At 31.4% G+C, this 17,402-nt stretch overlaps 1 protein-coding gene across 2 annotated transcripts in view; it reads right to left on the reverse strand.

Annotated features, from left to right (window-relative positions):
- Positions 1 to 17,402, reverse strand: part of LOC139510171 (mucin-5AC-like) — a 219,098-nt gene that overhangs the window by 11,341 nt on the left and 190,355 nt on the right. For both annotated transcript variants that reach the window (XM_071296525.1, XM_071296526.1), the window contains 6 exons: positions 10,703 to 10,984; positions 9,213 to 9,263; positions 8,499 to 8,711; positions 8,062 to 8,108; positions 7,054 to 7,108; positions 5,333 to 5,424 (listed from right to left, as the gene is read on the reverse strand). In XM_071296525.1, the coding sequence (XP_071152626.1) occupies positions 5,333 to 5,424; positions 7,054 to 7,108; positions 8,062 to 8,108; positions 8,499 to 8,711; positions 9,213 to 9,263; positions 10,703 to 10,984 (740 nt within the window). The remainder of the gene's footprint in view (positions 1 to 5,332; positions 5,425 to 7,053; positions 7,109 to 8,061; positions 8,109 to 8,498; positions 8,712 to 9,212; positions 9,264 to 10,702; positions 10,985 to 17,402) is intronic.

Below are 17,402 nucleotides of genomic sequence, written 5' to 3' on the forward strand. Positions count from 1 at the left end.
CAAAAGAGGGTTAAAAAAGATCCCCATTTAATGGCAATCACTCCTGTAAAGATAATGTTTTTTACGATACAAGGCAAAAAATGCAAAATATTGGTAAAAATTGTCATCAAAAGGCAAAAATTGTAATAAGGAGACAACTGACAATTTCAACCAAATTAGATTTATTTGTAGAAATTGTCTTGCTGATCTTTTTTTTATGATACATCTCATATATTTTCCAGATAATAGGCTAAAAAAAAAATTTGGTAAATTTTGTCATCTTGGGTTATAACTCCTATAAGTCATCTGACTTTTGACTCATATGGACAATTGGTAGAAACTCAACATTCTTAACATTTTATGTTTTAATTTGTCAGATTTTTTCTCTCTATTATAACAGTTTTCCAAATAAAAGAAAAAACTTGCATTCTACCCCTATGTTCTATTTTTAACCATGTTCAACTGGCCATCTTGGATGGCAGGTGGGATCATCGGACACACTTTTAAAACTAAATACTCTTATGATGATTTGACCCAATAGTTTAAGAGAAGATTCTTGTAAAAGTTAATGACGATGACGAACAACAAATCAGCCAGCTTTTACAATTCAAAGTACATTTTTTTGCATTTGTGTATGTAACTGTTTTCTTCAGGTAACTTGTTTATGGCACAATCAATACCGTTAAAGGAAAAATTTGTGTTCATAATACCATAAAGAACATATTCAAAATAAGTTTTATTTGGATATGAAAACTAATAAAGAAGAAAATTGGGAATTATTAATTTTATTAATGCCAACTTCCTGACTTCTGTGACGTAGTTTAAGTCTTTTTGCATGCCGGGAGTGGAATTAATCTCATTTATGGCTTGTTCATTAACCATCTAATAATGCGATTTAAAGTGTATTGACGACTTTTGGTGAAGTAAATTAAGAAATTAAAGTGATAGCCGTGCAACTTTTAAAATTAAATTGTAGGATTTATGTTTTAAGGATTTCTGATATGAATTTTAGTAATAAAAGTAAATAGTACAATAGAACATTTTTATGATTTTTCCCAGATAATACTTTAAACAAACGTATGAAACTGACATAATTGATAGTGTATTAAAAATGCATGTTTGTATTTTGACCTTTTGCTTCAGTCTAGCAACCATTTCCAGCTAGAACTGTGTAAATACAATGTGTATTATTCTGTGACATCTTGTAAATGTTGAATGGTGGTTAAACTCAAGGTAATTGAAAGATTAAAATTCTGTAATTCTAATCTCTTTGATCTTTACTCAGTGAATTTTAGCTGTCACGGTTCACCTATGCAGGTGTGAACAACATTTCTTATGAATGATAAATGGGAGTGATAGTTTTAGAAATATAGAAAATATAAAAAAAAAAAGAAATAAAATTAATTTAGGGGAGTAATAATGTGGCACAATAACTGGATAGCAGCGGTAAATTTATATTTTTTGCGTAAGCTCAGTTTTAGATGAATTATGAACGCTGAATATTTTTGTAACCATGAAATACTGAATTAATTTAATTGAATAATTCTATAAATAATGACAGCCTTCTAAACACAAGTGTATGAACTAAAAATTTATAAAGTACTTTCACAGTAATAATTTGAAATATATTAATGATATAATGTGTATTTATCGCTATTTTGTTCATTTTTCCTTTGATCTTTTTTTGTGATAATTTTTCATATCATGCTACTCGCTTGAGTTGGAAAATAATCGCTAGAAACTAAGGATGCACATGGTGTTGCTAATGAAATTGCGAACGTTGCCATAGGTATAATAGCGATAAACAGATTATCATTGGTCATCTAATCTTGATAGCTTCTCTCGCTTGAGCCGGATGCCTCAAGCGAGAAAATCAATCTCATTGAGATGATCAACTATAATCTATAAGTATATAATTTATACTGCAACTAGTTCTGTTTATTTCATTAATATAGTAACATAGCTATATTTTGTTTAATGCCAATTTCATCATGTACAATCAGTGGTCCATTAATTGATGAAGATAACTTTGACACTTGTGTTATGATTTAAAAAGCTATCAATGTGTTAATTTAAGTTCCAGTATAAAAACAATATTAGGTCAATGTCATAAAATTATAAACATTTTTGTACCAGGCGCAACCTTATGCCCTTTCACAGTTTCTCAGCCTCATACAAAATAGTTTATACTTACCTGACATTGACATAATATTGTATATATTTATTAGTACTGTTAAAATTTGCATATCAGGAAAAACCTGGAAAGAGAGGTTTTTAACTTAAATGTCCATCATGTTATACTGATATAATCATTACAGCCAAAATAAAATGCTTCGCTGAGTGCAGCCTGATACGACCGCAGAGGTTAAACCCTCAACAGTTGGGGCAAATTTGGACACAATATTCAAGCTTGCATGGTAATGTCTGAATTTGGATTTTGATCAAATTTTTTACAATACTGCAGATTCATTTATTTTCGTGGGTATCATTTTTCGTGGTTTGAGGAAATCTTAATATTCGTAGATATTTAATTTTGTGGTTTTGGCAAATTGATGCATATATTTCTTTAGAAAATTTGCAATTTGTTGAATATTTAAATTCGTGGTTCACCTATAACCACGAAATCCGCGAAACTTGGTATCCAACGTATATTAATGAATCCACAGTATAGGTTTCTGACACAAAAATGTCAAGATTTTACAAATCTATTGCACAATACTGTGCAATTTTTCTTGAAACTTTTCAAAACTTTGAAAATCTGAAAAATTTTGAAGAAAAAAAAATGAACCCCCCCAAACTTTTTGAATCCCCCCTTAAAATTACCCCAACACTCGATCCCAGCCGTTTCTTTGTAGCATTGAACCTTGTAGTACAATTTCAGAGAGATCCAAACACTTAAACACAAGTTATTGTCTGGAAACTAGAACCAGGTGCTCTGCAGAGCGCAGCTTTATACAACCGCAGAAGTCGAAACCTGAACAGTTGGGGCAAGTATGGACACAACATTCAAGCTTGATACAGCTCTGAATTTGGATTGCGATCAAATTTTTGAAATAATATGAGTTTCTGACACAAAACAAATGTCAAGATCTTACAAATCTATTGCACAATACAATATTGTGTAATTAAAGATTTCTTCTTTAAACTTTTCAAAAATTTGGAATTTGAGAAATTTGAAGAAAAAAAATTGAAAACAACTACCACCCCCCCCCCCCTATTTTTTGCAATTAGTCCAAAACCTGACATTTCTTTATACATAATATACAAGTAGTGTAAGGGAGGTAAATCCAAATATACCCAACATTGTAAGTGAAATGTTTTAGAATTACCTCCCTTACACTGCTTTTAAATTGTCTCAATTGTCTATCGACCAGAAATACCTAGTTTTCCCCTTTTTTCACCCTAATTCCAAAACATTTTGAGTCATAACCCCCATAAGTCAATATTAACCATCCCTTCATGGTATGGAAACTTGTGGTTTAATTTCAGAGAGATTCATACACTTAAACATAAGTTATTGTTTGAAAACTACCAAAAATGATTATTTTTGGCCCCCATTTTGGCCCCAAATCCTTAACTATTGGGACCACAGCCCCCAAAATCAATCCTAACCTTCCTTTAGTGGTATTGAGCCTTCCTGTAAAAAATATAGAGATACATACACTTAAACACAAGTCATTGTCTGTTAACTAGAAAAATGCTTTTTTTTGGCCCCTTATTCCTACAAATTAAGGAAAATTAACCAGAACTGAATCCCAGCCTTCCCTGTGTTATATGAAAACTTGTGGTACAATGTCAGAGAGATCCATACAGTTACACACAAGTTATTGTCTTGAAACTAGAAAAGTGCTTGTTTTTGGCCCCTTTTTGGCCTTTAATTCCTAGATTGTTTGCCCAATAACCCCTTAAAATAAATCCCAACCTTCTACTTATGGTATAATAAACATTGTGGTACAGTTTCAGAACAATTGAAATACTGATACACAACTTTTGACCTGAATCTAGATAAATGCTGTTTTGGGCCCCTTTGGGCCCCTAATTTCTAAACCTTTGGGACCATAACCCCCAAAATCAATCCAAAGCTTCCTTTTGTGGTTATAAACATTGTCTTAAAATTGTATGGATTTCTTTTAACTTATTCAGAAGAAATTATCAGGAAACAATCCGTCTTCAGACGACACTGACAACTCTGACAACGACGACAACGTGATACCAATATACAACCATTTATTTTTTATTTTTTGCAGTCGTATAAAAATTACTGTTTTGGCCCTTTTTTGGCTCATTATTCCTGCATGAATGAGGAAATATCCAAACTCAATCCCAGTCTTCCTTTTGTGATATGGAACTTTGTGGTACATGTACCAATTCAGAGTGATCCATACACTTACAGACAAGTTATTGTCCAGAAACTACAAAAATGCTTGTTTTTGGCCACTTTTTGGCCCTTAATTCCTAACTGTTAGAACCATAACCCCAAAAATAAATCCAAACCTACTTTTGGTATTAAACACTGTGGTACAATTTTGGAGTAGTTGAAACACTTATACACAAGTTTTTATCCTGAAAGTAGAAAAATGCTTGCTTTGGGCCCCTAATTCCCAAACGGTTGGGACCATCTTCCCCAAAATTAATCCCAACCTTCTTAAAATGCTTGTTTTGGGCCCCTAATTCTCAAACAATTGGGACCGTCTTCCCAAAAATTAATCCCTACCTTCTTTTTGTGGTATCAAACCTTCTTATTAAATTTCAAATACATCAATTCACATTAACTAAAGTTATTGTCCTGAAACCAAATGTGTCTTTGAATGACAACAACTACAACATCATACCATTATACAATCCCAAATAATTTCTTGCAGTCATATAAAAGCAATCAACTGAAATTTATTTTCAAACAGATAGTGGTTTGTTTAATTTTCTTGTCCAAAACAAACTTATCCACTCTATTTCTATTTTTGAAACGTCTCATTAGTAACATGCTCCATTAGTCTAAGTAAAATGAAAATTGGTGGTTGGGGTATAAAAAAAAATGCCTGCATGTTGCTTCCATGGTTCCACATTGACAAATCTTGAACAACTCTTAATAATTCTGCTTTTCAACAGACACTTCCTATAAATCAACAATTAATTATCATGACTATAGTCATTTAATTTCTATCTGTTTTGAACTTCTTTCTTTTTTTTTAAATAAAAAATATGCTACGTCTTACATACCAAAACTACACACTCTGATCTTCAACACAACATATAACTTGTTTAATCTCTATATTAAAGAATCTTTTGTCAAAAACAAGCCTCACTTTACTGCTTTCTAATGAATTCTGATGAAAACAAACAAATGGTAACTTACATGTTTGACAACCTCATGTCCATTCATTGTGTATTTACAGACTTGATTGACAGTTACAACAGGAGGCATGGTTCCATTTACGATATTCTTGACTAAAATTGAAGAATATTTTTGTGTGTGGTAAAAACAAAAATCATTAATTTTCTTCAAAAGAACCAATTTGTTACTACATGTATAACTTTTATTCATCATAAAGACAGGTAAAACAGTTTTTTTCTGTTGTTTAAATTAAATTTTCAATATCTACTGTTTTGAAAGCATACTAATTTTAACAAGTATTCTGTGAGTATTGCATGGCAATACATAGTCCACTACCAGTAAAATATTCATTGTATTGGAACAAAATTCTAACTTCATCTATAGTTTCTTTTTCTTATAGTCAGTGTCATGTAAAATTGGCACAATCATCAATGACAATGATATTACCGGAGAGTAATGAATGTTATGTAATAAGGGATCCTCATAGAAACCAAGATGGCAGTTTTACAATGTGAATAATCTTGAAAAATGTGAAGGTCAGGATTATAGAGTGCAAACACAATAAAAGGTAGGACAGTAGTGGATATTTGGACAGGATTTTTCTTCCGCTAATTGAAAAACATGATCTCGAGTAAACACGGGCAATATTTAAGAAAATTTTGACAATCATTGTGCCAATTTTACGTGACAGCGACTATAGTCCAAGTACCACAACTTGACACAAAATCATCAGACCAAAACAACATTTAATCTTGATTTGTAACTTGTCATGATAAATCTTTAGGCAGCAACCATTTGATTTTCTGGGGGGGGGGGGGCTATGGTTTTTTTTGGAAAAAAAAGTTTGTTTCCAGGTTTTGGTGAAAAAAATAATTTGTTTTGGACCCTGAGTAAAAAAAATTGTTTGTTTCACCCTCAGCTGCCACTATATGTAATGCTAAAATTGAAAGAAAAAAATTGTCTTCGGTTTGTCGCTAAAAAAATAGATTGTTCTTCGCCGAAGGCGAAAAAAAAAGTTTGCACAGAAAAAAAAACCATAGCCCCCCCCAGAAAATCAAATGGTTGCTGCCTTATACCAATTTTAAATCAATATCTTCAAGCATGCAAAAAAAAGTGTGAAAAACTGATTATTTGAGTGAATATTCTAAATCAAAGTACTATAACTCTGCACAAAATCATTAGACCAGAATTATATTTGAACTTGACATTATAAAACAATATACCAAATATAAAATCAATATCTTCAAGCATAAAGAAAAATAGTGTGGAAAACTGCTTTGCCAGACTGACGGATAGACAGACAGAGACGGATGTAGTGTAAACCTAAAGTCTCGTCAACTTTGTTGGTAGTTGACTAATAAGAAATATGCATTTCAGTTCCATTTAACATAAGGGTCCCACCAAAAATATTTCCTTCAATGCTTTCCAGCTGTGTTTCAATTGTATCTTTTTTACATTTAACAACTGGATAGGAAATATCAAATGTGAATCATGTTACAGGATATGCTTATTCTTCCAGAGTATCTTTTTTTACTCCTAATTTCATGAGATGGTACAACAAATAATTCATTTTTTGGCTTGCTTGATTGCACATGTATTTTCATCATAAAAGAGACAGAGGGGTCACTTATGGTAAACCTTTTTTTTTTGCTCTGTAGAGAATATGTCAGAAAATACTGGATCAGCAACTGGCATTGTTCCATAGTCATTAATTTATACTTGAATGACAAACCACAACTTACCACATGCATAGGCTTGGCAATTACAATCTGTATCAATCACTATGTAGTGAGAATCCTGGAAAAGTCAAAAGACAACCGTTACAGACTATTGATTTATGAATTGTGAAGAAGAGCAAATTACTTTTGAGAAAAGAATTTAAAATGTCCATTAATTGGTTCAGCCAAAAAAAATATATAATACACAATCTTTCAGCAGACATACAAAATCTACAGTTCATTCAAACCAAAATATGAGCCGTGTCGAATAGAAATTGACCTTAATATGCAATTCGACATCAAACTGAGGAAGGTTACGATAAAGTTTCGCATTGTTTTCATACATGTACCGGTAGTTACTGTCATTGTGAAAAAAAATCCATGTCTATTTCATACAAAACTACGCTTTTAATTTACTTGTATACTTTAGAGGATTCTGTGTATTTTAATTCCCTATTAGTGAAAATCCAACATAAAATGCCTTCAAAATACATTTTGAAAAAGTGGAGTAAAATATGAATTTGTAAAAAAAAACCTTTTAGTTGTGCACTGTTTATATATTAAATGTTAATCTCTCGTTGAAACCGTACAATTTTAACCTGAATAAATTGGGCTTATGGCTAATGTATTACATACATATAGGTCAAAACTAGTATATAATTTCTGATAAGTTTATAAAGTAAAAAAATTCATGGAATCTGCCTTATCCTTTTAAAAATACCATTGACCTACCACTTGTGATTTACCATAAACTAAACCTAATCACAAACTAATACATTGTTGATGATGCCACTGCTAGAAACAGCATACCTATGTCTCACTTTTTTACTCCATCAAGCGATACAAAAGTTATAACAGAATTTGGAATAAAGAATATACACCCGCTATAAAACTTTAAAAGACAAGTCAGGTGATGGCCAACATTTCTTCCCAATTTAAATAGTGGCTTTTCAGTATTTTTAAAATAATACTTTATTGCAAACAGTTGCGTTGACATTTACAATAGTTAACTAAATTAAATGTAAAACTTACTGGTTTGCATACAGGTGTTACCATTTTTGGACATGGGCTTGGACATTCTATCAAAATAAAAAATAGATAACAAACATGAGTGTAGAACTATTATTTCTGTAAAATCAAATATTATTATATGTAACACATCTTCAGCTCATTTTTTCTTTAAATATATACAACATTATTATATGTTATATCATTATTAGAAAGTTTAGTACATATTAGAGATAAACAGAGATGGAAGATTTTATTGCAACCAAAATTGCTTTAAGGCAAAAGAAAATTTAATAATTGTTTTCAATTGGTTTAGCCAATATAATTGCTGTTTTAAATATCCATGAAAAAAGCATAAATTGTGTTTCCTATTAATGGGAACTAGATTGTGTATTTAAATTGTTCAAATAACAATTTTGTGTGGCATTAAATTTTATCAATATTAAGTGACTATAACATACCACACTTGTATTGTGGACAGCATTCACCAGTGTTAGTCTGTTGTACAACTCTAGGTGACGTACAAGTTGGTGGCATAGTTATACATTTCTCAGGTTTACATACAACAGTGTATTTATCACAACATCCATCTGTTGTCTTAATAACCATCAACTTTTCACCTTCTTTTAGAAGTGGTTTCACCATAGGTTGACATTTAAACAGATCACATGGTGCTAGAAAGATAGGATAACATCCTTTTCAATTTTTTTATTAAAAAGTTCAGTACTGTAAATTTGGACATAATGGCATACATTTAGTATTGAGATTTTTTCATTTAAGACTAAAATGCAATTTCAATTATTGTGATATTGAGAAAAATCCTGTTTAATTCATATAAAGAATTTCAAAATGCCAGTTTATATTATTGCAATAACCCTGACACATTTTTTGCAATAATTTCTGAATTTACAGAATATTAATACCTTATAAATCATATACATACATAACACAGTGGTAAATTAATATGCCCCCACACCATTTTGTCACGCTGCCATACTAAATCATTCAAACAAAGTAGAGAAGGAAATGGTGAATATATTTCCATTCAGATAAAAAATGCTCCTCACAGGCTTCCTCTATAATATGAAAATAAGAGGATGAGACAACTTAACACAAGAGAACAAATGAAACAGAAATCTAGTCTACTTAAGGAACATCATAGAAGTTTTTCTTACCTGGAGTTGATACTGGTGGTTGTGGAGATGCTGTGGTCACTGCTGATGGTGCTGAAATGAAAGAGAAAAAAGTTTTTAATAAACCATGTTCAAAATAACTAGCAATTTCACTCAAATTTTATGAACTTATGTTCAGTAGACTAATTGTATATCAAATTAATCTTCTTTCTGACCTTTTGTTCCCTGTTCTTGAAATTTCAAAATGTTCAATAAGGGGCTAAAGACAATATCCCTGTTTTAACTTGTAATATGAATCCTTAGTCATTAAGGGCAAACGATACAGTTTTGATTCCAAGATGAAATTTTAAATATAGGCCAATTTTTACCGGATTAAATCAAATATGTAATAAAAAATATATCTTCATATGGTACTTTTTGAGTAAAATGAGGTTGAAATTTGAGATATTTGCTCAAATTTATCTCAAATTTGGATTTGTGGACGTAAATTTTCTTCCGACAGAAATACTTCACTTTTTTGTATTAAAAGATAAGCACAAACTGTTTTTTATGTTAAATTATTTGTAATTTCTGTTTATATAAGTATCCTATAAATTTATTCATTTCTTTTAAAGAAATAACTCATATTCACTAAATTTCATGAATTTAGAAAAAAATGTAACTGTTGACTGCAAATTTATCAAATCTTAAAAAAATTGCATTGATGACTTATTCATTAAAATTCGGTACAAATAATCTCATAGATAATAAAACCAAATGACATTTTAGAAAAGAGGGGTTCATGAACTTGTTTTCAAGTTTAAATGAAAAAATTAGTTGAAAAATACACATTTTCCCAACATGTCACAGTTTGACGTCATGTAAATAACATTATAAGTTAGCAACTTTATAACCTCTCCTGTAACTGTATCGTATGTCCTTTTAAAATCATCTCAGCTACTTTTTATTAAGATTTGTGTATGATTCTTTTTTTCAAAAACTACACTACTGAAAATTTTAGATTTTATTTAAGTATTTAAAACCTATATATTCTATGAAATATGTGTTCAGATCTATACCAATATAAATTCTTAAAACAAAAAAAATATTATTCTAACATTTTACTCATGAACAATTTATTCATAAGACATGGCACAATATACATGCTGAAGTTTGATGTGGATTCTATATCAAGTTATGGATTTTTATAGAAATAGAAATGCTTTATTAATCCAATTAAATTATTTGAGAGAAGTTCAACTGCAGTATACATAACAGATAGTTCATACAGACATTTACTTAGTATTAATCCTCATATTTAGTTGATGGGACCTTTTTTTCTCAATAGTTCACCCAGTTGATCCACTCATTGCTTAATTATGGAAGCAGAAGCAATCAGCATTTCTTCAAGTCAAAACTTTAAAAAGTAAAGATATATCACTAGATTTAGGAAAGTTATTCTTTGTTTAAATACTTTACTGTCAATAAATGTGTAAAACATCCCAATATTGAAACAATTGAGGTTTGATTATTTCAAGAAAACATTAACTTACTACATTCACAAAAGTATCGAATCTTATAGTCAGAACATGGTGCAGGGAAGTTATCAGCATTATTGCACATGACACCACCTTCTGGAGTACAAGTCATTACTTCCCCTGACGAGTAATGAGCTGCATCTATATCTACATCCCAACATTCTACTCTAGAAATCTTTCCATTAACACAAAAATGAGTTGCTTTTTGGTATTCAAGAGCAGACTTTTCCTTGTCACCGAGGGCATAAGTATCTGGGTGATTTTCATTAATATAAGGAGACCATCCAGATTGGCATGCTACAATAAAAGAGATTGACATCATATAAAGATCCGTGAATTTCATTCTTTACACCAATTTTTTACTGCTATTAATGTTTACTATTTATGATCTGCCTGTTTATGTGCTGTTCTGTATGATTGATTAAATCATTATGATTACTTATTGGTTGTTTCATTTCATATTAAACATATACTGTAATAAATACATGATCAGGGCAAGACCAAATTTTGAATAAATATTTTTGTTGTTGAACCAAAAACCAAAAACTTTGGAGGTTCTGAATAAGATTTTAAATACTTTGCTATCAATGAACAACAGAATAGCAAAAATTGAAACAGAGGTCGAAAAAATTGAAGATGTTAGACAACAGTTATCATCAGTTGTCCAACGTATGGATCAAGCAGAACATAGTCTGGCCGAATTACAGCAACATAACAAAGAAATGGAAAACAGCTTTGAAGGCATGGGTCAAGTTGTTGAAAAAGTTTTGGAAAAATGTGACTTAAATAGAAATGATATTGAAAAGATTGAGGAAAACACGATGCAGGAAAAATCAATCATCAAGGAACTGCAGGAAACCGTCCTAGACTTGAAATGCCGTAGGCTAGCATGAAAAACAACTTGGTATTCAACGGTCTAACGTATCAACCATCTGAGGACTGTGAGGCAAAATTACAAAATTTTATTAATAGACAATTAGGAATAGAATACATGGTTACATTAGGAAATGTTCACAGATTCGGTAAATATGGTAGAAATGGAGCACGCCCGATTGTTGCAAGATCCGTTTATAGAAAGGAATTGGAACATGTTCTGAAACAAGCATATCGTCTTAAAAATACAAACTTCGGTATCAACGAGCAAACAGAGATAGAAATAAGGGGCCGCAAACTGTACCCAATCTTGAAAAATGAAAAAAAGTTTAGGGAAGCAAGCGAGACTGGTTCGCGACAAACTATATATCAATGGTCAGCTGTACAATCCAGAAAACATCAATATCAATCCAGCAGATAATGACAGAGAAATTAACAATCAACAAGCTCCTTGTACGCCACAACATAGAGAAGCAGCAAACAGTCCATCAATACCACCACGATCAAAAAGGACCCGTACTGAATCGGATACTGCCGAAAAATCAAGATAGGACATTGGCAACGCTTTAGATAACAATACTGAGCGAATTGATAAACTTAAAATAACTCATCTTAATGTGTGTGGTATAAAATCAAAATTACTGAATCCTGATTTTCACCATCTAATTACACAGTATGATATCTTAGTGTTTTCAGAAACTAAATTTGATAACCTTGATGTGCTGGAATTACCCAGAGAGTATGGCTACTTTGCAAAAAACAGAAGGAAATTTAACAAGAATGTGTCCTCAGTACACGAATGCCCCACTCGCACTATCATTTTCCATGTTCAGTGGACCGTGAAATTTGGGTAAAAACTCTAATTTGGCATTAAAATTAGAAAGATCATATCATAGGGAACATGTGTACTAAGTTTGAAGTCGATTGGACTTCAACTTCATCAAAAACTACCTTGACCAAAAACTTTAACCTGAAGCGGGACAGACGGACGGACGGACGAATGAACGGACGGACGGACGAACGAACGGACGAACGGACGCACAGACCAGAAAACATAATGCCCCTCTACTATCGTAGGTGGGGCATAAAAACAAATCAGGAGGTATCCTTATTATTTTCAAAACAAGAATGTGTCCACAGTACACGGATGCCCCACTCGCACTATCATTTTCCATGTTCAGTGGACCGTGAAATTTGGGTAAAAACTATAATTTGGCATTTAAATTAGAAAGAGTATATCATAGGGCACATGTGTACTAAGTTTCAAGTTGATTGGACTTCAACTTCATCAAAAACTACCTTGACCAAAAACTTTAACCTGAAATTTGCACTATCATTTTCTTTGTTCAGTGAACCATAAAATTGGGGTCAAAACTATAATTTGGCATTTAAATTAGAAAAATCATATCTCAGGGCACATGTATACTAAGTTTCAAGTTGATTGGACTTCAACTTCATCAAAAACTACCTTGACCAAAAACTTTAACCTGAAGCGGGACAGAGGGACGAACGAACGGACAGACGGACGATAGGACGCACAGACCAGAAAACATAATGCCCCTCTACTATCGTAGGTGGGGCATAAAAAAGCTTAAACAATATTTACGGTTTTTAAAGTCCGATTCTGAATTTGTTCAATGGATTGAAATTTCAAAACAAATATCCCCCCTAAATCAACATACTCATTTGGTTGTACTTATGTTCCACCTGAGTTCTCAAAATATTCATCTGATGAATCTTTTATTGAAATTGAAGAAGAATTGTTTATATTTTCTCAAGGTATCAAAAATATTGTGATCGTAGGGGATTTCAATGCTAGAACTTCTTCTTTGAAGGATTATGTTGATGATGATATAAATTTACAAGAAATACTACAAATTGAAGAAGATGTAATTAATGATAATACTTCTAGTTATTCTATACTAAAAGAAAATAATATTTTACAAAGATTTAATGAAGATACAGGTCGTGTAAACAAATATGGAACAAAATTATTGGATTTTTGTAAAAGATGTAATCTTTTTATAGCAAATGGTCGTCTTTTTTCAGATAGTGACTAACTGGTGTAAGACAGGGGGAAAATCTATCTCCCTTTCTCTTTTCAATTTTTTTAAATGACATAGAAAAGTTCTTTATTGATTTAGGTGGATGTCCCCTTGAGATAGTAAAAGAAAAATGTCAAAATGAGTTAAATTCAATTATGAAACTGTTTGCCATACTGTACGCTGATGATACCGTCATTATGGCAGATTCTGCAGAAAGTATGCAAAATGCACTAAATATTTTCCAGAACTACTGTGAATTATGGAAACTGGAAGTTAATGTTACAAAAACAAAATGCATCGTATTTAGTAACTTAAGGCAAAGTGCGACGGAAATTCAAATTTAAATTACAAGGCAAAAATATAGAATTAGTCGATACCTACTCATATCTTGGCCTTATATTTAAATGTAATGGTACTTTTACGGAGGCGAAGAAAAAATTGGTTAATCAAGCACAAAAAGCATTATACAGACTGTACAAAAGTATTAGAAATCAAGCCATCCCACTAGATTTACAGCTTAAAATGTTTGATGCCATGGTAGAGCCTATTCTTTTATATGGCTGTGAGATTTGGGGATACGAAAACCTGAAAATTTTAGAACAAATTCACTTAAATTTTTGTAAACGTATTCTAAGAGTAAGATCTTCAACGCCTAACTATATGGTATATGGAGAATTAGGCAGATTTCCATTAGAAATAAAAGTTAAAATAAGAATGACATCATTTTGGAGAAGAATAATGCATGGTGACAAATTAAGTAGTAATATGTATAGATTATTATTAAGTTTAATGCAAAATAGCGGTCAATCATTCAAATGGCTGAACTTTATAGAATCAATATTTAATGATACAGGACTAGGATATGTGTTTGTCAATCAAGATAGTGCTGACTACAAGCATCTGATAAAACAGGTTTTACAAGACCAATATATACAAAAATGGCATCAAGATGTCCAGTTATCTTCCCGAGGTGTATTTTATTCTAGTTATAAAAACTGTTCTGGTTTTGAAAATTATCTTATAAAAATACCGGAAAATGCAAGAATTTGGATGACAAAATTAAGAACGTCTAATATAAAAATTCCCATTGAAACTGGGCGTTGGTACAATATTCCGGCGGAGGACCGAAAATGTCACATATGTAAAGAGAGTGTAGGCGACGAATTTCACTATCTTTTTATATGCAAGTCTCCTCAACTGGTTTGTTTTAGAGAACAACATATCCCTAGTTATTATACGAAGCATCCAAGTAAGCAGAAATTATCTGTAATGTTATCTTACTGCAATGTTAATTTATATAGACAGGTGGCATCTTTTATCAGAAAGCTGAATAACTTATTGTGATATGTATATTAATTTGTATGAATTATTTCTTTTTTGTCTTATTTTCTTATATTTTGTCTTATTTCTTTTTTATTGTTTTTATTGGTTTTTTTTTTTTTCGAATGTTACCTTTGTGTTATAAATCATGTTTATCATTGTATATATGTACCTCATGTTACACATATATGTGTCTGAGCGTTGCTTTACAATAAAATCTTGAATCTTGATAAAAAGTAGAAGAAAGTATGGACTACCATAGAAAAACAAGGAAAGCAGGGGAATCAGTGCAGCTTTTTACAAAAGTCAGTGGTTTCAGGGGGATTTTCCTATAGAAATTATGGAAATTAAGCAAACATTTTTTGAACTTTAAATATAGTCATGGTTTGTGTACTGGAGCATAATGCATCTTTTGTACCATTGTAACAATATGACTACAGTTGATATTATTTCCAAAAGCAGGTCTAAAGTTAAGAGTATCATGAGAAAGTTGACTTTTTATGCTGCTAGACACCATTTTATCAATCATGTTCAACATATTCCGTGTATTCATAATAATATTTCAGACTCTCTTCTTCATTACAAGACACAGAAATTCAGAATACTTGCACCAGAGGCAGATAAAAAGGCAGGGCACTTCCCACATTATGATGTTTTAGAACAACAAGCATGTTATGTATGAGATTTATCTTTATGTCAGAGAACGAAACAAACTTATTAATCAGCCATACAGAGTTTTGTAATATTTATGAATATGAGCACAATACAGAAAAGTGAAAAACTGCAACATAATACAATCTAAATAAACATAGCCAGTATATCATGCGTGGTATCAAGAAATCTCAACAGGACATTTCTAGGAATAGACAGTCTGTTACTTTAGATGTGTTAAAACAATTATGCAATTTGTTATCAACAGGTGTTTTCTCACCTTTCATAGGGGCGTCTCGGGCGTATGACATTTGCGCCGATTTTGAAAATTTTCATTCTTTCATTTGCGCCGATTTCATTTTTTCATTTGCGCCGATTTTATATTTTTCCTAATTGGATTTACAGGTAAGTTCCTGGTAAGTTCATACTTTTACATTGGCTGAGCACAGAGTGTAAAGACAAATCAAGTGACATTGCAATTGGTAAATGGCTATCCCAATGTTTCGGGTTACCATTCCTTTCCCTAAATGAAATCGATGACAATTACGTCAAATATAGAAGAGACGAAATCATAAGAAAGGAATATAGTAGATGTGTTGCCTATACATACCCGGCAAGAACAGATTTATGATTTGAATGTATTCCGTTTTTATGGATTTGAATGCTGTACATATATTTTTAATTCGTCATTTTAGTATACACAAAGTGCTTTTATCTTAGGTTTTTACTTCTTGATTTTAAGCAGGAGACAACAGTTATATACATGTTATGATTGACAATTCATAACATGTGTACAACTGGCTAACGGAAGAGGTCTTTGATGATAAATGAAAATAACATTACTGGGATGGAGAGTTTTCTCATTGGCACTCATACCACATCTTCTTATATCATTTCATCTGTTATTTACCTAAAAAAAAATCGGCGCAAATGAAAAAAAAAATCGGCGCAAATGAAATAAAAAAATCGGCGCAAATGAAATGCAGATCGGCGCAAATGCAAAACGCCGCTTTCATAGATCTGATGCTGCAAAGTGCTTTTTCACCTGATAGTTACCTGTCCATTTAAACTTTTGGCAGTTCTATTGTCCCATCTTACAAATACAACAGGTATTGTTCTCTGTGTAGTTTATTCACTGAGACATTTAAATTTCTTCTAAGAGAAATCTATCACTCATTGATTAATCTACCTGAGTAAAAAGTTTATCTGCTAAATAGATAGAAATAACAGGTTTACCATTATAAAAAAATGCATATGAGTTTAAAAAAATGCATATGAGTTTATATTTATATATATTCAATCTGTTGAATGTAAACACTTATGCAAACATAAATAAAAGTTGATTTCTGACAAAATTTTCAACATTATTCCTACATTTCAAAAATCATTTGACATACAAACTCTAAAAATGATGATATTTATATTAAGGTGTAATACCACCAAATCATGGTACGTCACATCCGGTTGTATACGAAAATAGGTTGAAAAAAAATATTCCCTTGAATTTGACAGTTGTAGGTAATTAATCCTACATTTTATTGCAGTAAAAGATTTCTGTGTCATAAACATATGTCTTGGGTATTTCAAAGCACCATTATTTTTTTATTTGGGATTTCTATAGAATATTTTGTAATCTTGAGGTTACATGGTGACTAAACCTTGTACACAGATAAAATAAGGGGAGAAATTTGATTGGTTAACTTCCAGTGATGGTTATTTTCTTATATGTAATGAAATGTTATGTGATTTTTTTTCTATAGTACTGGACAGGATAAAACTTTACTCATGCCAAGTATTTCTTTATTGGAAACAAAGATAAATTCTAC

The sequence above is a fragment of the Mytilus edulis genome, chromosome 2 (assembly GCF_963676685.1).
Source record: "Mytilus edulis chromosome 2, xbMytEdul2.2, whole genome shotgun sequence".
NCBI lineage: Eukaryota > Metazoa > Mollusca > Bivalvia > Mytilida > Mytilidae > Mytilus > Mytilus edulis.